The sequence below is a fragment of the Dendrobium catenatum genome, unplaced genomic scaffold, assembly GCF_001605985.2.
Source record: "Dendrobium catenatum unplaced genomic scaffold, ASM160598v2 fragScaff_scaffold_1063, whole genome shotgun sequence".
NCBI classification, from domain to species: Eukaryota; Viridiplantae; Streptophyta; class Magnoliopsida; order Asparagales; family Orchidaceae; genus Dendrobium; species Dendrobium catenatum.
The window spans coordinates 877,790-901,198 of record NW_021319525.1 but is presented as its reverse complement, the minus strand read 5'-3'; the positions used below and the strand labels follow the sequence as shown (position 1 = coordinate 901,198).

General features: G+C 35.7%; 1 protein-coding gene across 6 annotated transcripts in view; it reads left to right on the top strand.

Moving 5' to 3' along the window:
* LOC110095176 overlaps positions 1–23,180 on the top strand; it is a 49,577-nt gene extending 26,397 nt beyond the window's left edge. For 3 of the 6 annotated variants that reach the window (XM_028698318.1, XM_028698320.1, XM_028698321.1), the window contains 6 exons: positions 11,012–11,200; positions 16,324–16,487; positions 17,529–17,618; positions 18,584–18,736; positions 19,110–19,188; positions 22,502–23,180. In XM_028698318.1, coding sequence (XP_028554151.1) covers positions 11,012–11,200; positions 16,324–16,487; positions 17,529–17,618; positions 18,584–18,736; positions 19,110–19,188; positions 22,502–22,936 — 1,110 coding nt within the window. In that variant the 3' untranslated portion in view covers positions 22,937–23,180. Of the gene's footprint in view, positions 1–11,011; positions 11,201–16,323; positions 16,488–17,528; positions 17,619–18,583; positions 18,737–18,938; positions 19,027–19,109; positions 19,189–22,501 lie in introns of all 6 variants that reach the window. The other 3 variants (XR_003701953.1, XM_020820607.2, XM_028698319.1) reach the window with 3 other exon arrangements.
* Positions 23,181–23,409: the final 229 nt, after the last annotated feature.

Sequence of the window (23,409 nt, the reverse complement as noted above, 5' to 3'; positions counted from 1 at the left end):
TGACTGAATACACTAATCTAGGGTACATGCATACAACATACACCACTCTCTAAACATTGAGAACTTATTATTTTGTATAATCTTATGCCAACACTTTCATTCAAGATGAAGCATTTATATCATTTAGCTCAAGCTTGTCACATAAATGAGAGAGATAAAGTACCCAGAATTTTGGCAAAAAATATTAGTGGCTTGTAGGGGTGTCAATTTCGGGTTACGGTCGGGTTTGGGTCGAACCCGAAACTGACCCGGCACTATTTGGGTTCGGGTCGACCCGACCCGGTTTTGCAAATCTGGCCTGGCCTCGGGACGGCGCGGAACTGGCCTGGCTTCGGGAGTCGGGACGCGGCGCGGAACTGGCTTGGCCTCGGGACTCCGATGCGGACGTTGCGACCTGGCCTCGGGACGCAAGTTCGCAACCCGATGTGACGCGTCCGGGCAGGCGGGGCAGCCGGGAAGCGGGCAGGGTCATTCCGGGCAAGGGTTTGTGTGCATTCCGGGTCATTTCGGGTTATTCCCGGGTCAACCCAAACCCGACCCGGTTTTTCAAACGGGTTAGTTTTCAGGACCCGAACCCGACCCGCTTCAGGTTCGGGTCAACCCAAACCCGAAATTTTCGAGTCGGGTTTTCGGTTCGGGTCCAATATTGACAGGTCTAGTGGCTTTTTTTGAAATGGAAACATAAGTAGTGATTTTTGAAAAATAGAGCATCTCGAATGTAATGACAATCAAGTTTAATATGTTTGGTTCATTAATGAAGTACAAAGTTATTGGTGATGTAGGTAGCAACATGATTGTCAAAGTATAATATAATATAGGTTTGTCAAAGTATAATATAATATAGGTTGAGTAACTAAAAAATCAAATCGTCCCAAAAAGCCTTTACTCACATCATTTTAAAGATAGAATGGGCCACGAGTCTGTATTTAACCTTAAAATTAGATCTATTCATAACAGTTTGTTTCTTATTTCTTTAAGGACCATATTTCTCAAGTAAAAATACAATATCTAGAGGTTAAATTCCGATCTCAATTGAGTCAGCATTATTGTGAATGAAGAAAACTGGTATACCATTATGAAGGCATCATGTAACCCATTGGAAGGTCATGGCATTTGGAGAAAGGAAGTTAAGGGTAAGCCTTTAGCATAATATGCTTCATAACTTGGGGAACTTTGATAAGTTTGAGGTTTATAGGTTGGTTCTTGGATGAAAAATTAGATGGCTTAGGGAATAAAGGAGACTTGATGTCTTTGTAAGCAAGAAATAGAGAAGAATAAGAATAATAAGATGGCATACAAATGCAGGGGATTTATGTATTTCAGTTTTGTAGCCTATATCCATGGTGTAGTGAGTGGGATGTTTCTACAATGAAGAAAGCTAAAGATTCAATGTATAAGGAAGGTTCACCTCTACCTATTGGTAGAACTTTATGGGTGTAACCCGAAGTGAAGGGAAAAGTAAAGGAAATGCCTTTTTTCACATTTGTTAGTCTCAGCGATTGCATGGTCCTTTACAAATTCCTAAAGCTATACATATTTATAATTGGAAGATAGGATTCCAATTGACTATCCCAAAGGAGCCATTACAATTGCCCAAGATGAACATGGGTGGCTTTCATCCTTTAGGAACATGCAAATATGCTTGGATGCATTTTGTCTCTTGGTTGGCAATAATCAAAATATTGCCAACATACTCATAAGTAGGTGTTGATGTGTCAGGGCTTGTCGTTGATGTTTTGGCTGTTGAGTTGTAGGTGTCAAGCAATGATAGGAAGAGCCATTGACCGAGAGCTAGGGCGTTAGTAGTACTGAGGTGTTGGCCTCAAGACAGTTAAGTACTAAGAAGGCATGTTGGCATAGGAAGTTGTTAATGAAATCAATCGATTATAAAGTAGACAAGGAGTCAAATTGTTAGACAAGGATTGAGTTGTTACTTGCATGATAGTTGACAGTTCGAATAAGGGTGTTAATGTTGGAGTTGATAGGGTGTAAGATGCCAATCGAGAGCCAAATGTGCTTATAAAGAGTTTACCAACGCTATATTGTAGAAGACAATTGATTTGGTAGCTGACGGTGTTGAGATGTTGGTTGAAAGCTAAGGCGACGATCAAATTCTAGGGATAATGATTGAGAACCCATTGGTGAAACGAGGGAGAGGGAGTTGTGTCATCCTAGGAGCCGAGAAATGCTAGCAAGGGAGGTTTTGACAAAGGAGCTATTGGTTGGAAGATCAATGTGTTTAGGTAGATGCTCTAGGTGGATAATTCGGATGACAATGACTTCAACTAGGGAGGAGCTGAGGAGATCCAGTTTGCTTGGCTGGTTGAAGTGTTGTGCTGATGTAGTGGATCGTCGGAAGATGATACCTGCAAGAAGGATTTTAGGATTCCCAATCCAGGGAAGAAGAAGAGAGCTTTCTCAAAGCTTCAAAAGAGTGTTTTTATCATTCAATGATCTTTTCTTCTACAAGACCTCCTATTTATAAGACTAAAAGAGCATTCTAGAAAGAAATGACAACAAACTAGGTAAAGTGCTCCTAAGGAACCCTCTTAGCTTAAGATGCACCGCATCAACCAACCTATTGAATCAATTTTTTAATTGAGTCGACTCGATTTGGTTAAATTTAACTATTTAGTTTAAATTCAAATTAATTTTCTACTCAACCAAACTTGATTCATTTTAGTCAATTATTTGATTTAGTTTAATTGAATTAATTTGTTCGATTTGGCCTTAAAATTCTCTAATTTGAGTCATATTAAACTTATTAAATTCAAATAAAACAAAGTAGGCTTCTATTATCTTATTTTGTTTGGCTCTTACCCAATTCAGCCTTCAAACACCTTTCTTTGGCCTTTTACAACCTTTCCAAATGAAGCTTTTGAAGATCCAAAGGCTGGAGATGCACAACATGCCATAGTCCTTGCTCATCTTTTCTGCCCCATTTCATGATCTTCTACTTTCCTTAGGTACCACAACCATCAAGGGTAGTAGAAACCCAACCTAGTCGTTTACCCTTATCCACCTGTGGTTATGGTGGCCTTTTCATCGCTCTCCCTAGCTGCTTGAAGAAGTGGGCTCAAAGGAATTGAGGAGTTTTTCGTTTTGTCAGGCTAGAGGCACATAGAGAGGGGATAGATGGGTTCAGGCTTTTGGAACATGGGTTTTGCTTGCACGTTCAAGTGGTATTCCCAATCCTTTCTCATTCTTTATTCCAAACTGTTATCTTTGTTTCCCCTCCATCTGCGGAGACATCCAACATTGGGATAGTTTGAATTTTGGATTGTTTTAGTAGCATTCAAAACATTAGAAACTCGGCAAGGAGGCAGTTGGGGAACCCTTTAGCAAAATTTTATTTATACTTGATGAAACTTCTGCATTTTGCTTTCCATCGAACGATAACTCTAATGAGGTATTTTCTTGAACTTGGAAAACCCCAAGTCTATGTGCCATTGGATTTTGTGTGCATGTAGCGAACTCATTCGACTTTAGGTTTGTTTAATTCATGCTTTATTGATGCTCCTTTATCCAAAATCCCATTATCTTCCTTTTCAATTCATGGAGATTTGGTGTTTTTTATTGAAATGTCTTTGTTCAAAAGACGAAGGAAGAAGACGGTACTATCTCCATTCATTCCCGTGTAAGGTGGACAAACAACTTGATCTTATTGCATCATGAACTTATGCATTTATGGACCTTAGGTTCATATTATAATCAAAATTATATTAAAATTAATCTAATGCATAGGAACCTATTATTTTCTTAGGTTTTCAATTTTCTCAAGTTTATGGTTCAAGTTACATACTTTTTTAGAATTGATTAGAAATCATTTATGAGTTTTCAAACATTAAAGATTACTTAATGAAGTAATTACTTGCCTTGATTTTAGAAAATCATTAAATAGGTTTATTTAATCCAAAACACTTATGAAATTAATTTGGGATATACTATGAACTCTCAAAAGTCCATGAATTAAATTTTATCTTATTTTGAAATTATATAAGCCTATTTATATTTTTTTTAAATTAAATGATTAAATGAAATAATGATTAACTTAAAACTTTAAAAATTCATAATTAAATATGAAAATTAAAAAAAATGTAGAATCAACTTCTATGTGCTTTATCTAGAATGAGCAAAGGCAATCATTTCCACCTTTTTCTTCAGAATTTGTGCATAATTTGATTGGGAAACTAGCTCCTGTTGTGATGGTGATTTTGGGCATTTGTTATTCTTTCCTCCAATCACTAATTAAAATTACAAACATGTATATTATGCTATCTCGATAATGATGATGATTTGGAGTTTCATGTAGGGGTCAGCTAGAAATTTTTTTTGGCGAACATTTTAGTCAAGAATGACAATTATGTTCTTAAGCTGTGATGGTGATTTTGGGCGTTTGTTATTCTTACCTCCAATCACTAATTAAATTTACAAACATGTTGTCTGTTATGTTTTCTCGATAATTATGCTGATTTGGAGTTTTATGTAGGGGTCAGCTAGAAATTTTTTTTGACAAACATTTTAGTCAAGAATGACAATTATGTTCTTGAGAAAAATATTTTGAGACAAAATAACTTGTAATGAGTTCAAACAAAACAAGTGCAGTAATTTAGATAAAAAAATGTATAATAATTCAGCTAAGATATGGACATTTAGTATTTTCTTAGCCCAACAAAAGCATGTTTTAGGTCTTGGATGCGCTCATAGGATGCTCGTGTTGCGGGCCATGTTTGGTAGACCCTCAGATGGTCACAGACAATAACAATTCATGCTACTTTCATGTAAAAAAAGATTAATCTAATGCAAATTTGTTGATATTCCCTTGATGGTCTTTGTGCTTGATGTTCGCCACTACTTCTTTGATTGAGCGCCTTTGATTTACTTGATTTCAAGCTCTGATTCAAACATAATTGAATTAGGATTGATTCTAACAGACAAATTTGTGGGACTTTTTAATTGATGGGGAAATCGAGAGAGTTAGGCAGAGAGGATTGGGAATAGATGATTGTTAAGAGGGAGGGGATTATTATCAGAGAATAGAGGGGGGAATTATATGAAGGAGTGATAGTGTTCAACTTCTTTGATAAACTATGAGGGGAGAGAATGTAGGAGGGGAGAGGGAATAGTGAGAAAAAATTTCAACATTTATTTATTTATTATGCACAATCATAATGCAAGCTTATAAATCCTTATTTATAAATAGAATTAGAAGATAAAATCAAATATGAATTTGTATTTTGATAATTCTAAAAAATATTGTCATCTAATTTAAAATAAAAATAATCCTCAAATTAATTAATTTGAAATATAAATAAAATGCAAAAAAAATAAAAAAATTTCTAATAATAATCTTTATTTTTGTGTTGTATCACATCAACTACCTATGATCAATATAATTCTTCCGTTGAAGAATAAACCTTTTTAAAAGGCTATTTTTATGGTGGATGCAGTGGAATTGGTCCACGAACATCTCTTGAATCATCATAAGAGTCTCCATCTCTTATACCATCATAAGTGTAAAATTTGGAGGCTTCATATCGAAACCTTTTGACCAATGCTTTTAAATGCAAAAATATAAAATATGGTGTTTCATCCTTATATAAAATGAAACATAAGCTTCAAAGCATAAAGTGTGAGCTTCATTGTTTTTGTTTTATATATTTAAGAATATTAAAAAAATATTAGTATTACATGTTAGAAATTTTGAATTGGTAGAGTTTATGTTTTATATCTTAGTATTGTACAAAAATTCAACATGTGCAGATAAAAGTAGCAAGATAAAAAAATTTTATGTTAAAAACCTGGAAAGAGAAAAAACCACGGGGCCTGACCCAGTTGAAAAATCCACTATATAGTAAGTGATACAAGAATCCTCCTTTCTTCAGTGTTGAAGAAGAGGGAGATTAAACAAACGTTTGATTTTTCTTAAGGAAAATTATAAAAATCAAGTATCCACATAGGGACAGTTAACACCCAACGACAAGACTTGATTTCTCCAATATGGAGTATAAAAAGAAGGTTTCCATAGGCGGACGACTATACCCAATAGCAAGGTTAAATTTTGTTAGAATTCTACAGATGGTTTTGATCACTAACAATGATCGTTGGCGCCAATGGTGGTTGTCGGTGGCAATAAATGGTGGTGGTCGTCGACGAAGATACAAGAGCTCTCTAGTTCTGTTTTTTCCTCCCCCACTTCATGTGAAGAATGAGTCCCTATTTATAGGTTTAGTGGAATGGATATTTTGATGATTTGAAGCATAACCCAAAACACTTCATCGTACGACCCATGTTGATTCCCTTGATCATGAAGCGTTCATTTAGCATTTAAGTACCTTAATAATGTCATAGTTGAGTGATCTTGGGCTCGCTAGATTTGTCTCGTCGAGTCGCTCAATTTGATTATAAGAATGTCTAATTTGGAGATCATTTGGTCATTCAATTAATGTTTGAAGTTTTCAAGTATACTTCAAGTGCTCTATTTGGGCTTATTTAGGCTTCGATTGGACCACTTTTGGTTTCGTTGGATGTTTCATTTAGGCGTTCATATTGACTATAAGTTTGCTAAAATTGGAGTTCATATGATTTTGAATTTAATTTTAGAAGTTTTCAATTTCAAATTTGCCTTGAGATTCATGCCAAATTGTTTGGATTTTATGGATGTATGATTTGCCCCTTATTTTTAGATCTAAAGCTTATTGCATCCGAAAATATATTAAAGTCTTTGAAAATTGTTGTGACATAAAATTATAATTACAAGAATAAATCACTCACAGGATGTTAGAATGGACCTCTCCTCAAGGCCATGAACCAAATAAAATCATGTTAATTTTAATTTCAAACTTTTATAAGATTAGTGCATTGATTGGAGCACAAATTATTAGAATTTTTCTCCAAATATTCAAAATAGCTTAAATTTGATCATAAAAGCTTAATTGGGTTTTGAAAATACCAAAATGGAGTCTAGAACATTGATAAATTATCCCGAGATCCCCAAAATCTTTGGAATAGACCCGTTTGGGCCCGAAATTAGGCTCGAATTGGGCTAGGCTTGTTGGGCTGACCGTCTTGGCCACCCCCGCTACCAGTGGCCTGCTGCGCGCCTTGGGGCGCTATGTTGGCGCTTCAGTGGTTGTTATCTGGTGCCTTGATGGGCGCCCTCAATTTTGTCTTTTGTTATTTTCTGTTTTTTATTTTAATTTTTTTTGTTTTATTTCAAAGAGTTTTTTTTAAAAGAAATTTTATTTCTCTTTTTTTTTTCAATTTTGTTTTTGAAAGAGTTTTTTTTTCTTTTTTATTAAGAGATTTTTTTCTCTTCGTTTCAATAATTTTTTTAAAAGAGATTTTTTTTTAAGCCATGTAACTATATTTCTTTATATTATATAACTCTTTTCGTTTATGTTATATAACTCTTTTCTTTTATGTTTTCTAACTCTCTAACTTAAAGTTATATAACTCTCCTTTTTAAAGTTATGTAACTCTCCTCATTCCCCTTCAAGTATAATTACTCCATGGGAAGAGGAGTTTGTTGGAAAGGAGGTGCTCATTTATTGATGTTATCTCTAAACTGTTTTTGATATTGAGGGATAATATTGTGATGGTGCCCTTTATTGTCCAATCTCCTTGAATAATTGAAGGATTTGAGTTTGAAGTTCCTACATCCTACATATACGGTCCTCTAAAGTGAGGCTTGGGGGGACTTGATCACCCATATTTGTATTCTGATTGAAAGTTTGATTGTTAGTTATTTAAGAAGTATGTTGGGAATGTTCCCACAAACGACATCAAATTGCTCAACTGCTACATGCTAGAAATTTTGAATTGGTAGAGTATATGTTTTACGTTTCAGCGTTGTAAAAAAAATTTAGCATGCATAGATAAAAGTAACAAGATTAGAAAATTTTTATGTGAAAAGCCAGGAAAGGAAAAAATCACAGAGACTGACCCAATTAAAAAATTCACTATATAGTAAGTGATACAAGAATTCTCCTTTCTTTATTGTTGAAGAAGAGGGAGATTAAACAAATGTTTGATTTTTTCTAAGGGACAAAAAAATCAATTATCCATAGAGGGGCAATTAACCCAACAATAGGGCTTGATTTCTCCGATATGGAGTATAAAAAGCAGGTTTCCATAGGCGGACATATTTCCCAACAACATGATTAAATATTGTCATAATTCTGGAGATGGTGACAGTGATCATTGGTGACAATTGTGGTTGTCGATGGCAATAGTTGGCGGTGGTCGTTGTCGGTGACACAAGAGAGCTTTCTAGTTCTCTTCTTTACCGCCCCACTTTATGTGAAGAATGAGCTCCTATTTATAGTTTTTTTGAGATGAGTATTTTTGTAATTTGAGCAAGAATTCAAAATACTCTATCGTATGATCGATATTGATTCCCTTGATCATGAAGCGTTCATTCAGCATTTAAGTGCCTTAATAATGTCATAATTGAGTGATCTTGGGCTCGTTAGATTCGTTTATTCGAGTTGCTTGATTCGACTATAAGCATATCTAATTTTTTGGAGATCATTTGCTAATTCAATTATTGTTTGAAGTTTTTAATTATACTTCAAGTGCTCGATTTAGGCTCCTTTATGCTTAGGATTGAACCACTTTTGGTGTCGTTGTGTTTGTCTCATTATGGCATTCATATCGACTAGAAGTTTGCTGAAATTGATGTTCATATGATTTTGAATTTAATTCCATAAGGTTTCAATTCAGTTATTTATGGATGTATCATTTATAATGATAAATATTAAAATAATTTTTTTTGTACATAACAAAATATAAGTTTTTATCATTTTCAAAATTTCTCATCAATTTAATAAATCAAAACATGATCATATTAACACAAAGTAATGCAATATCCATTTATCCTGAAATAATATTATTATAAATTTATAATAAACATGTATTATAAAGCACGCTTAAAATAAACTTATGTTAGAAATAAAGAATACATGATGGCAAGTTGTAGTTAAAATCATTGAATTATGGGTGTGGCTTACTATTAAAATAGAGTAGACTAATGAAAAAGAGATGTTGCACTTGGATGAATGGGGAAGACAATGTTAGAAATTATCTATAAATAGGTGGAAATCTATAAGTTGATGAGAAGTACGTTTATATATTATTTAAATAATTTTAATAGTTATTATATCATCCGGTTCAACCCTCAGACGAACCATTGAACCTTAAATCTCTTCATCCGATTTTATATCTTGTTCAATTTTTACAACCTTGGGCATTTGTATAAGAGGATGCTGAAGTCCTTGCACTCAAACAATCATCGTTTGTTTTTATCGCGAGTCATCTTGAATGCGAATGTATCCTACAAATGTTGTAAACCCTGCTAAAAATATTCTTATGGATCGATAGAGAGTATTGTCATCTAAAGTCTAAAATTTTCAAATACGCAAACATATGAAAATGAAAGTTTTTACTAGAAAACCCAAAAGGAAAAAAACCACAGATTCTAGCTTGTAAGTAAATTCTATATGTTGGACAAAATGAAAGTATATGTTTTCAGCTTCTTTTGAGCAGTTGGAGAGACATCATTACAAGATTCTCTAGAAAATAGATTTATTCGAAAGTCATGGTGAGTCAGTTGTGCGAATATTAACAGTTATATGAAACTAAACAATGCACATGCATGAAATATCGAGGAATATAGGTTTTTAATAATAGTGGTTAATATAGTGTCAGTGAAATTGTCTATTTGTCCATAAATTACCGTTAGATCAGTGAAAGACAAGCTCATTTGAGTGTTAGCACATGAAAACAAATGAGTCACAATGCAAACGGTCAGGCGACCAAGCTGGATTTTGTCCCTGCAAGTATTATTCAGCGTGTAGTCTTTGGGCCGATAGAATTGCACTGAAAAAGTCTGGCGAAGTTAGCTATGGAAAGTGTAAATCCTAAAGCTTTTTAGATCTTTCTAAGTTTAAACTGAGGATTCTCAGAATGAAATGATTTTGAGACCTCTTTATAGGCTATGCCCAGACCTATTTAGCAATATCTAGATTATTATTTAGTGCTTTGTTGGATGCTCTTGTCCTTACCCTCCGAATTGCTAGGAAACCATTTTTTTCATCTTGAGAGGAATGCTAGATAAACATATCTCAAAAAGGTGGAGTATAGTTTGTCATTGTGATTTAAAGAATATATGGGCTTTTGGGATTTTCAAAAAGAAATGATGTCATGCTAGTTTGCTAGTTTCAATTGAGGCTGCCAACGTGCTCCTTAGCAATCATCAATTTTGAGGGACCAAGCTTGTCATTCCCCTTATGCCACCAATGCCTTTTTTGCCTGACATGGGCCTATCTAGCCCTGAGTTGTGCTAGACTATACCAGCTGGAGACCATTCCGGCATCAATTTTATCGATCCAGGAGTACACTGACCTCCTCATACCCTAAAAGATTTTTAGATGTCAATCTAGTCAACGTGGGCTCATTTGAGCGATAATTCAGTCAAAGTGAACTTAATTGTACTTCATGCTAGTGGTTTTTGTTAAGTGCATCAAGATTCTTTTCTTGTGTTGAAAATTATGCTCGTTTAGATAGGGATTTTTACAATTTGACAAAAATTTTTTTTCAAGTTCATTAAAAATTAGCTGTGGTAGATATATCATCTCAATTGCAAGGTCCATATTGGGGGTGCTATGTACCCGGACATACAGTTTCATTCTTCATGGTACTACAACTAATGTGTTATCATATTAAAAGAAGTTAATGTCATGGCATAACTCAGGTTCTTCCATATAGCATAAATGTGCAAAACTTGTTGAACCTTTGCGCAGTTCATTTTCCACATGAAGCTAGGGTCGTGTTCAAACCATTAATCCCTGCTTTGTTTTCTTTTCTGTTTCTTTATATCCATTTTTCTTAAAAATTGTAAATCACTTTGCATTACCTGTAGACTTTACTGTTCTATTATTATTGTGTTCTAATTGAAGGAGACAGCTCCTTTCTTTAGCTGAGTTTGATTTTCGCTTTTGCTAAATGTTAGTTATCCAAAGGGCAGAGGCCTGGAGCCTATGATATAGATGCTATTTCTCGACTACCTCTTCTTGGTAATTCATATTACCGTGATACGCTGGGTGAATTTGGAGCCTTTCTTGCTTTAGCCAATCGCATAGACCGAATACACAAGAATGCTTGGATTGGTTTTCAGTCATGGAGGGTCGGAGCCAGAAAGGTATGCTGATATTGAGTATATATTATCATGTTAAGTTGAACATCCTATCATAATTGTGCATCTGTAATTTTTTTCTTATTTTCTATGATTACACTCGATAATTATTAAGAAATTTGCATTGTGATCAATGTGCAATTTCTTATGGCTTCATTTTGACAGTTTTGTTGTGTTATTCAGAATCATGGTTCTCTCCTCAAGGTGCAGGGCATCTGTGAGTTTGTGAGTACAGTATGAGGACTAGCACTATGAATTACTAAGAGTTGCTAATCTCATGATGATTGACAGCTAGGTGGAAAATGTTCTTTTACTCGTTTTGATCTCAACACATGATGGGCATCGTTTGTACATTTCATGTATTCTATTCTGTTATACCCAGGGCCTCTAGAGGCGGAAGGCTCTGCCCGGTTCAAAAGAACCGAACCCAGCAAGGAACAAGGAGGGGGTTTGGCCCTCTTTGTGGGGCCCAGAAAAGCTCTAATTCAATATGTAAGGAGGAGAAATAATGAGAGAGATATTTAGGAAGGTTTAAATTTATTTTTTTTTCGTACAGATTGGGTGGGGGGGGTGGGGGGGGGGGGGGGGGGGAGGGAAGGGAGAATTATTTAGAGAAGGAGATTCAAATGAGAGAGTGAATCAGTTAGGAAAAGTAGGCTGTTTGGGGAATTGAGGGAAGCCTATTTAGGGCTAACTATGGGCTGATTTCAGGATTATGCAGAATTTATGTTTGTTGTAGTTTTTTATGTGAATATTCTAGCGGCGGCTAGGTTTTGTGGAAGAGTTTATCTACCTCTCGAATAGTATATCAATTGTATCTTGTTTTGCTTTTGAAGAAGAAATACAAAAAAAAACAACCATTATCTTTTGTTCCTATGCTTTTATTCTCTCTTGTCTGTTGTCTTTACTTTCAAGACACATCAAATTTGTATAAGAGCGAGGTTTTTTGTAGACAATGGCAGCAAATAAGGTAGATGCGTTGGAAGACGAGCTGGGACAATTCAAATCCGGCGTGGAGAAGTTCTCAACCATAAAATAAAGGTTTTCATATATGGAAAACTGATTTGGAGGGGTGTAGGAGATGATAAGGAAGCTCATGGAGATACAATCCAAAACACCACCGGTGGTTCTAATTGCCAACCCCAACCCAAAATTGACTGAGATTTCCTTGGCTAAAATTATGGGAAAAGAGATTGGACGGGAATAGTTTGATGAGGAAAGTATCTTTAATTAAGAACCACCTCCTAGGGCTCCAATAAGGGGTGAATTAGGGGTTCCGGATGAGGGGACAACAAGAAGGGAGTTTTATGGTGGGGGTGGAGTGGCCGACCATTATGAGAGGCTTTTTGGGCAAGGGGAGTGGATGACTGAAGGAGGGGGGCGGGCCGATCCTGGGGATTGGGTCATACGAGACCGGTGGGAGAAAGGTGGGATTTCCACCCTCGATACACAGGAGGAACCTTTGGTGGGAGAGGGAGTTGGGGTGGAGTAGCGAAGGTGAGGAAGTTGAAGATGCAGGCGTTCGAAGGGGAGGATGCCCATGGGTGGTGGGTATACCAGGTGGAGAGATATTTTGCGGTGAATAGGTTGAAAGAGGAGGAGACACTTACAACCACAGAGTTATGTCTGGAGGGGAAAGCCCTCGTTTGGTTCCAGTGGAGAGAGGCTAGATATCCGATCCGTTCATGGGAGGAGTTTAAGGACTATTTATTAGAACGTTTTCGAGCTAATCAGGAAGGAGAACTACACGAGCAATTCCTTGCCTTAACTCAGGAGGGGACGATCATAGAATATAGGGAGGGGTTTAAGTTGTTGTCGAGGAGGTTGAGAGGAATTTCTGAGGCAGTATTTGAGGGAAATTTCATGAAGTGCCTCAAGCTCGACATACAAGCGGTCCTTCGATTACTGAGACCGCGGGGTTATAAGAGACGTTGGAGCTAACCCAAATAGCTGAGGATCGGTGAAAGATGGAGAGTAGTAGTTATTGCGGGGTTGCGAGAACTCTTACAAAAGTATGTCAACTTCACTGGCACCAAGGACTCAGACTGTCATTTTAGTGGGAAGCATTAAGGGAGAAAAGTGGGGGAGTTCAACCCAGGGCCAACTTCAAGTCCTCACAGATGCAGAGGTGTAGAAAAATAATGCAAAAGGTTTGTGCTTTCGCTGCGATGAGGAGTATGCACCAGGTTATCGGTGCAAGGACTGCACACTCTAGGTCCTTATGGTTTTCGAGGTGGAGACTGATAGTGAGGATCTGGTGGAGGAAGCAGGAGGGGAGCACTTAAACCTTGATGTGGTGGAAGTTTCCTTTAATTCCATGATGAGATTTACTCCAAATCACACCATAAAGGTGAGGGGACAGATCAAGGAGCAACCAGTGATGGTCTTGGCGAATGGTGGAGCTACTCATAATTTTATCTCCAATCGGATTGTGGACTAGTTAGAATTGAAGTTGGTGGATATATGGAGCTTTGGAGTCATGATGGGAATTGGGAAGATAGAGAGGAGCAAGGGGATTTGCATGGGGTTGATGCTAGCACTCCAGAGCATACAGATAGTTAAGAATTTTCATCCCTTGGATTTGGGGAGCACTAATGTGATTCTAGGGATGAAGTAATTATACATTATTGCGGAGACAAAGGTGTACTGGAAGTCCTTGATTATGGAGATTTAGTTGGAGGGGAAGAAGGTGGTGCTGCAAGGAGATTTCAGCTTGTGCAGAATCATGGTTTCACTCAAAACCATGGTCAAGGTGATACAAGGAGTAGGGTTGGGCTACTTGATGGAGCTATAGAACCTGGAGGGGATCCGAGATTCAAAGCAAATCGAGTGTCACACCCCATTTTGACCCCCTCTTACGGTCAACCTGGAGTGTACAAAGTGGGAGAATCTTGAGAGACCTATTTAAGAAATTACAACATCATTATAGCAACTCTTTTATGTTTCAAATACCTAAATTCAGGTATCTGAAACAAATCAAAACTACTGTGGGTGCTTAAATTTGATAAGAGCTGTTGTAGAATGGTTGAAATTAGGTAATGGTGTTGTTGTGTTTGCCGAATTTAGAAGGAAAGGGCTATGGTTGTTGCTGAAATAGTAGGGAAGGTAAAGAGGAAGTGGTGGTTGAGAAGAAGTTGAAAGAGAGAAAAGGTTACAGTTGAATGAGGAAAAACTTCATTGAGATGGTGTACATAAGGAAAAGAAAGCAGGATCTAGGAGAACAAATTCGTAGCAAGGTGAGATACACAAATTATGACATAGGAGATAGTAAAAATTTCATATACTGCAACCTCATATTTGATATGACCATAATAGGATTAAATTCATTTTTCATTATGTACAATTTATTAATTCATCAAGAAGTGATTACAATAATACAATTTATGATTGTTAAATGTGAATTGTATTGGAAAGATAAATAAGTCATATATAGAAGATAGACTCGCACAAGTAAAAACGAGAGAGCAACTTCAATTTTAAAAGTTGAGAATTCAGACCCAACCTTGAATGAGAGAGCAACTTCAATTCTAAAATCTGGGAATATATATCCAACCTTAAATTAATGTTGATCAGTACTTAGAGGAGAGAGACAGGATATTATCCAAGCTCAAGGGACATTTGTTGAGAGCCTAACAAATCATGAAAAAAAAGATTGATGACACATAAAAGAAGTACACTTCAAGCAAGGTGATAAGGTTTATTTAAACTTGAGACCCTACAATCAGAAGACACTAATCGGGAGGAGGAATGAGAAATTGTACCCACGATACTTTGGGCCTTATGAGATTTTAAAATGCATTAGAGCAGTGGCCTATTGATTGAGGCTACTAACTTCATCAACATTGCACCTGGTTTTTCATGTCTCATAGCTGAGAAAGGCGATAGGAAATCACACACCATCTTCACTACCCCCGACTTTGATAGAAGACATGGAAGCTGTTTTGGAACCCCTAGGAGTATAAGGTGTGCGCGGAGGAGAGACAGGGGCACATGAAGTGTCAATTACGCCCAGGATCTCTAAGGGCGAAAGGCTCCCGCCTAGTTTAGAAGAACTGAGCCTAGCAAGGAATAAGGAGGGGGGTTCGGTCCCCTTTGTGAGGCCCAGAAAAGCTCTAATTCAATATGTAAGGAGGAAAAATAAATTGAGAGATAATTAGGAAGGTTTTAATTAAAATTGGGGGGAGGGAGAATTATTTAGGAAAAGAGTTCCAAATTGAATTCAAATTAGAGAATCGTTTAGGGAAAGTAGGTTGTTTGAGAGGGAGTTGGGGAAGCCTATTTTGGGCTTACTATGGGGTGATTTCAGGATTATGCAGAATTTGTGTTTGCTGTAGTTTTATTTGGTGAATCTCCTAGCGGCGGCTAGGGTTTGCGAGAGAGCTGATCTACTTCTCGAATAGTAGATCAATTGTATCTTTTGAAAAAGAAATACAAAAAAACAGCCATTATCTTGTGTTCCTATGTTTTTCTTCTCCCTTGTTTTTTGTTTTTACTTCCAAGATGCATCATATTCACATAACATTGGGAAATGTTGCATCTAATTCAGGCTTTGTTTGAAATTTCAGCTGTCTCAATATTACGAGCAGACGTACTACTTTCGTTTCTATGCCCCTTTTATGTGTTTCACAGTTAAATGTGGTTTCTTAGATTTCATATTCGATGAATCATTATTGCTAATAATGAACTGCTTTAAAATATTAGCGTGGAGAAGCAATTATCCTTGGAAGATCTTTTTATATTTTTTTCTCCCCAATACATCAACTTCGATCCAATCTTCATGGAAAAAACTGTTCAGCATGAACCAAGTTGCTTCTTGGTTCAGGAATTGTCTTTTTCTATACAACACCAGATCTAGGGCAAAGTAATAGTTGCCTCCAAAGAGGATGCCTGGTTCGAATCCCTTAAAACATTTAGATTTCGTTTATTTATTAATGCTCCATTTTGGCAGTTTTTCTTACATGTAATATTTCTTTTCAGTTAAATTCTTTAAAAAATGTATTTTATTTAATCAATTTCATGTTTTGGGATGCTCCACTTTTAAGAACTAGTAACGTGGAAATTATGAACTTGGCTACAGATTATTTCCAAAAAGGAACATCAGGCATTAACCAGTTCTTTTATAATTACAGGAATCCTTATCTAAGAAGGCTGAGAAGGCACTCTTGGAGTCCATTGAAGCACAAAAACATGGTGATGCATTATATTTTTGGGTTCGTATGGACAAGGATCCAAGAAATCCTCTGCAGCAAGGTTTCTGGTCCTTTTGTGATGCTATAAATGCTGGAAACTGCAGGTTTTGATTATTCATCCTTCCTTAGTGACCTTATTTGGCAATGTTTTATATTGTCACTTCTTTCTCCTCAAATTCAAGAGTGAATCTTAATTTTATGGTATTTGAACTTATGAATCCAACGAAATAATTCTCAAAGGATTAAAACCTTGGTCATATAATGATGTAGCTTTGTTTGCAAGTAATAGGAAACAAGCTAATGATAGATCTATCCAATAAACAAAGTGTTGTGTGCCTGAAAGAATTCCCATGAAATGAGCATGAAAGATTCACGCTCATTCTAACTTATGAATTTTAGGCAGATGCAGATAAGAAGCTCTGGTGATTGCTTAAAGAAAATACTGGCAGAAAATCACTGGTCTAACATAGAAGAGAAACTTGCACCATCAATATAAATTTAGTACATGTGTTCATCCCCTCTGAGCTTTTGAAGGAATACTAATATAACATTGTCACTGAGGCAATAAAGATGAGGGCAACGACATTGGAGGTACTAGTGATGGTGGGGATGAGCTTCGAAGCCCGTTGCTATAGATATGACATCAACAAGCAAATAGCATGTTATTAGCATATTCATCATTTGTTAGGAATGAACGATAACAACCATATCGTCATCAAAATTTATACAAATTTGGATTAGATGGTCACTGCCATTGGGCTAGCCTACCTGAACCTAAACTTTGCTGGTTGGCTGATAACGATTGATGTCGTTACCATCTCCAATAAGCAAAACATGATCCAACATCCTATGTTGTTGGCAAAAATGTTGTGATTGCAATGGTGGTTATAAATTGAAGTTTTATGTGGTGGATCAATGTGAAAAACTATGAGGTTCGCTCCCTTTTTCAGGTTTTGTAGGAAAAGACACCAATGTTTGCAAATTTTATTTGAAAATCGTTCCTCTCATGAGAACAACATTTAATGAAGAATAAATCTCAGAGGTGGAGTGTAGTGGTTGCAACTATTTGGAATTCTTGATTTCGCATCCTAGGAGCCCATTGATGCACTAATAGTTGGTGTCTAATAATTGGTGTTTTGTGTTAGGGTATACACTTGGTGGCCTCTGGCCAATGACGATTATGACCTGGAGCTTTTTCCTCATGCACAACAAATGAAGAAATTCAATGAGCCTTGGTTGGTTTGTTCGGTGCCCATTCTTTCATAGTTTCTACTATTGACCCTTTTGCTTGGTACTGATAAATATTTAAAACTAAAAATAGAGCAGATGTGTGAGTTGGGAAGAGGGGATTTAGAGATGTATTCTACAGTGCCGCATTTCTTTCTCACGTAGTTTATTTGATTATAGTTTTATTAGAGGCGCATAAGGGGAAATTTTATGTTCACAGAAAAGATCAAATTATTTAACGCTGTAGGCCTACGTCCTGGTGGGTGAATAATATCTTTGTTGTTTCATCACTTCCATGCTTAGTTTAATCAAAACAGTCAAGTGCATTATCTCTCTTTTTTTTTTAGTCAAGTGCATTATCTTATGTGTGTAGATTGGTCATGAAAATTTTCGTATCATGAGCATTACTGTATAATGTTTTCTCTCATCGGCCTCTGTCTTTTTTGTGCTAGAGTCTGCTTTTTTTTGTAGCTTGGAGTTTTACAGCCATTTTTAATATCACTTATGTACTATTTGATATTATATTCGTCAACTGATTGAATTTTCATGCTTGAAAAGTCGGTAATGTTGCATTTATTAAACCATCTCTAGACCTCAAATTGAAGTGAGTTTTATGTAACTACACTTTTTTTTTTTTTTTTTTAATTTGATGCAACCCTTTGGTGATTGTGAATACACCTTATTTCTGGAATAGAATCAAAGATGCTTGCTAAAGCTTTCTTTTGGTGATACGGTACCATGTCACTACAAAGACTTTCTTCACCTTTTCCAATTGAGCTGGGTGTGTCTTCAGTTCTTGTTCATGAAAAATTGGAAGTACAATTTTCACTGATTTTCACTTTATCTCATCTGATTAATAAGGCTTCTTTCAGTTTTTTTTTTCATATAATCCAAATGCACGTCCTCTTTTGTAGCTGTAAACTAGTCTAAGCAGCTTGAATTGAATACTAACAATCTCTCTTTTTTTATGAAGGTTTACTGTTTCTAAGGCTCTGCAGCAGATGTATGGTGTAACACATGACCTGGATGCTTTGCCCCCAATGCCTAAAACTGGCGGCACTTGGTCTGTCATGCATAGTTGGGCATTACCAACGAGATCTTTTCTTGAGTTTGTCATGTTTTCAAGGTATATTTTTTTATGTAAAACGATCTTGACCTGCTTCATGTGTTTACTTTTCCAGTGTTATGTGCTGGTTAATTTTCTTTCCATTAAATTTTAATGCGTCAAAAACTTCATTGTTTCATTTTGGTTTTATTTTTTGAACTTCACTGGATCTCTTGTTTTGTGCATATGCTGCACTGATAAATAGCATTATTTATGCGTATAGATTGCACTGATAACTTCTGTCTGGAGAAACTTTTATCTTACATTTGTTCATCAAACACTTGGAACTTCTGCTACCAGAAAATAGTATAGTAATACGCATATACTTTTTTTTTTCTCTTGCTGATAACTTGTTAATAGAATACTTGATCTAACGTTGCCTCAATAATTGCAGAATGTTTATAGATGCCTTGGATGCACAGATGTATGAGCAGCACCATCAAAGTAGTTTATGCCTTTTAAACTTAGGGAAGGTACAGCTCTCTCAAGATAATTTCCTTAAAAATTTAAGTGGGTACATTGATTGAATAAAATTAAAAAAAAAAAAGTAAAATCAAACCAATCTTAATTGATTTGTTTGACACCTTGAATGCACAAATATGCGATCAACACTTTTGCCGTTGTTATTGCATTTTGAACTTAGCGAAGCCTATTCTCTTTTGAGATATATAATTCATTCTCTACTTATTTCCTTAAAAATTTAAATAAGTGGTGTTAATTGATTGGATAAAACAACAACAACAACATCAAGCTTTTGTCCCACTATGTGGGGTCGGCTGCATGAACCCTTTTTCGCCATCGTGTCCTGTTAAAAATCAAGTTCTCAATCAAATCTAAAAAAGAAAGATCATTTCTAATATTTTCTAAACAAGTTTTTTTAGGGCTGCCTCTACCTTTCTTAACATAAGTCAAATCTAATACATCAACTTTCCTAACCAGGTCATCAGAATGCCTCCATTTAATATGACTAAACCATCTAAGGCGACTCTCTCTAATCTTATCTTCAACTGGAGCTACTCCAACCTTTTCACGTATATGTTCATTTCATATCCTATCTCTAAGGGTAAAGCCACTCATCCACCTAAGCATCCTCATCTCTGCAACACTTAACTTAGTATTATGCTTCTCTTTTAATGGCCAACATTCGACACCATAAAGCATTGCAGGTCTCACCACCATCTTATAGAATTTCCCTTAAGTTTGATGGGGACTTTTCTATCACATAACAAGCCTGATGCATTCCTCCACTTCAACCAACCAACTTGAATTCTACTGATAATATCTCCATCAATTTCACCATCACTCTGAACAATAAATCCAAGATATCTAAAACGTGTACTCTTATTAATGACTTGATTGCCCAAATTCACAATCCCCTCACTAGGTCTATTGCTACTAAAATTACACTCCATATATTCAGTTTTAGATCTACTCAAGAAAAAACCTTTAGACTCTAAGGTTGAACTCCATAATTCAAGTTTACCTTTAACTCCCTCTCTACTCTTATCAACAAGAAGAATATCATTAGCAAAAAGCATACACCAAGGTACATCCTCTTGATGTCTAGTGAGAACATCCATTACTAAAGCAAAAAAGATATGGACTTAAGGCTGATCCTTGATGTAATCTAATCGAAATAGGAAAATACTTGGTCAAACAACATTGTGTTTGAACACAAGTAATAGCTCCTACATATATATCTTTTATGATTTGAATATAAGTGTTATTAACTCTTTTCTTTTTAAGAACTCTCCACAGCACTTCTCTTGGAACCTTATCATATGATTTATCTAAATCAATAAATATCCTATGTAGATCCTCCTTATTCTCTCTATATTTCTCCATCAAACTTTTCAATAAATGTATGACTTCCATAGTAGACCTACCCGACATGAATCCAAATTAATTTTCAGAAACATTAGTATCACGCCGCAACCTACGCTCCATAACTCACTCCCATAGTTTTAAAGTATGACACATTAACTTAATTCCTCTATAATTCGCACACTCTTGTGCATCACTTTTATTCTTAAAAATAGGAATTAGCACACTCATTCTCCACTGATCTGACATCTTTTTAGTCTTCAAAACAGTATTAAAAAGTTTAGTAAGCCAAAAAATTCTTTCATCTCCTAAGCATTTCTATATCTCTATTGGAATATCATCAGGTCCAACAACTTTTTCGCACTTCATTTAAAGCCTCTCTAACTTCGGTTTTACTAATATGCCGATAAAAACAAAAATCTTTATTTTTATTTAGGCGTTTAAGTCACTAAAGTCAATCGTATTTTCACATTCTTCATTAAAAAGTTTAGCAAAATATCTCATCTACCTTTATTGAATATCATTTTCTAAGAAAAATACTTTTTGATCTTCATCCTTAATACACTTCACTTAAACTAAATCTTTACCACTCCTATCTCTTTGTTTGGCTAACTTATATATATATATATATATATATGCTCATGTATAGACAAAAACTTAAGATCAAAAATCTTACTCTAAAAAATATTTTTGTTATTAAAGTTTATTACATTTTGATTCATCAATAATTTTATTAAGTTAAAATAAAATTTTATTAAGTTAGTTTGATTCGGTTGGATTGATATTTTAGTTAGTTAAGCAAAAGTTATTTATGTTTGTTATTAAAGTTAATTACATTTTGATTCATCAGTAATCGAATTGAATTGACCAAACTAAAATTTGGTTATGTTTAGTTCAATTTGAAAAAAAAAATAATTGGTTGACTTTTTTAATTTTAGAATCAAAATTAATTGACTTAACAAATTTGTAAACCAAATAGACCAGACCAATGAAATGTACTCCTGGTTGGACATAGCTTGTCATATCACATGTTTGAGTTGACCATCTCCCCTCTTCCTAGCAACACAGTTGTAGTGTTGAGTTATTTTTAACTCCTTAAAGTTTCCGTTTGAGATGGCCTTCTTATTGCTTAAAATAGTCTTGTAGTAATAGAAAGTTGCTTTAAGAAGCAATAAGAAAGCTGTCTCAAACAAAATTTAAAAAGTTAAAAAGGCAACATTGAAAAGTATTACTTTATTCTCTAGTTTCAAGTGACATTTTATGGTGTTATTCCCCAGCTCCTAGAAGCCGTTGAAATAACATTGCTTGGAGAGTCTCTGCCATTTGTCGCTTCGAACAGAGATGTAGGATGTTCAAGATCTGATGCCTCTTGTCACCCATGTAGCATTCATCCAGTGATTTTGGGAAGGTCCATTTCATTATGCTCTCAACTGATAGCTATCAAAACTATTGAAAGCTACAGAACTCTGAGAACATTTTACCCTAAACAGCTCTGATATTAGTTGTTAGGAGGGTGAGAATTTAGTGCCTCTCATTTGAGGTGAAGGGAATATTGTTGAGATCCACAAGAAAATACTACATTAGTCCTACATTAGAGGTGAAAAAGGTGTACTAATATAAAAGTTATGGTAGTCTTTACCCATTTATTTAAATTCTTAAGCTGATGGCTCTTCATCCATTAAACTCGATCATTATTTCATCTTTAACATTACCCTATTTAAAACACCATGTGAATCTCAATATAATAAACCATTCTTCCATTAAGATCTCGTTTGGGACGGCTTTCTTATTGCTGCTCAAAACATCTTTTTAGTATAAAAATTAAAAATTTGTACTAGAAAGTTGTTTTAAGAAGCATCAAAAAAGCCGTCTCAAAGGAAGCCTAAATCACTCAGCCTAAATCTTAAAAAATTATTTACTACAAATCATAAAAATACTAATGCGCTGGTATGCGGTAACCAGGATCGGCATTGCTACTCTCGAATGCTGGAGCTACTCATCAACGTGTGGGCTTACCACAGCGCACGGCAGATCATTTATGTGAATCCAGAAACTGGAGCAACGCATGAGCAGCACCAATTGAAAAGAAGGAGAGGCAAAATGTGGATCAAATGGTTCTTATTCTCCACTCTCAAAAGCATGGATGAGGAATTAGCTGAGGAATCCGACGACTCCGACCACCCTAACCGGCGATGGCTGTGGCCCTCGACCGGTGAGGTCTTTTGGCAGGGCATCTATGACCGGGAAAGGAGCATTCGGCACCACCAGAAGGAGAAGAGAAAGCAACAAAGCAAGGAGAAGATTAGGAGAATAAGGGGTAGGACACGGCAAAAATCTCTGGGAAAGTATATAAAGCCACCACCAGAAGCCATTGCTGAACCTGCGAGAGGTAACTAACTGATTAATGGTTTCGCTTACAGATTCATTTGGTGATTCTTTCTTATTACTTTTTATAATGTTTAGCAGTCTAATATGCAATTAGATTAGTATTTATTTAGTATTATTATTATTTTTTTTTGGTAGATTTCATTGTATGATTTTGTTGTTGTTAGTTATCCTATGGTGTAATAAACTGTATTTGGGGTTGATGTTTGTCTTCCCTCTTTTACTGATGGGTTAGAATAGAATGTTGAACTCAAAATTAAGGGCCTTTTTGCCATTTTTAAATTTTTTTTTTTATTTTTGGTGATTTACATGTGTTTCAAAATATTTATTTACATGTCTTTTTAATGTTTAAACTATATTAAAAATATATATGAAAATGCCTGCTCCAGCTCCTTGTGTAACTCGACGTTCTGGTCATCGATGCATTCAATTCTAACTATTGTGGAGGTGGGATGGATCTCGTTCACTCTTGAGTTGAAGTATGT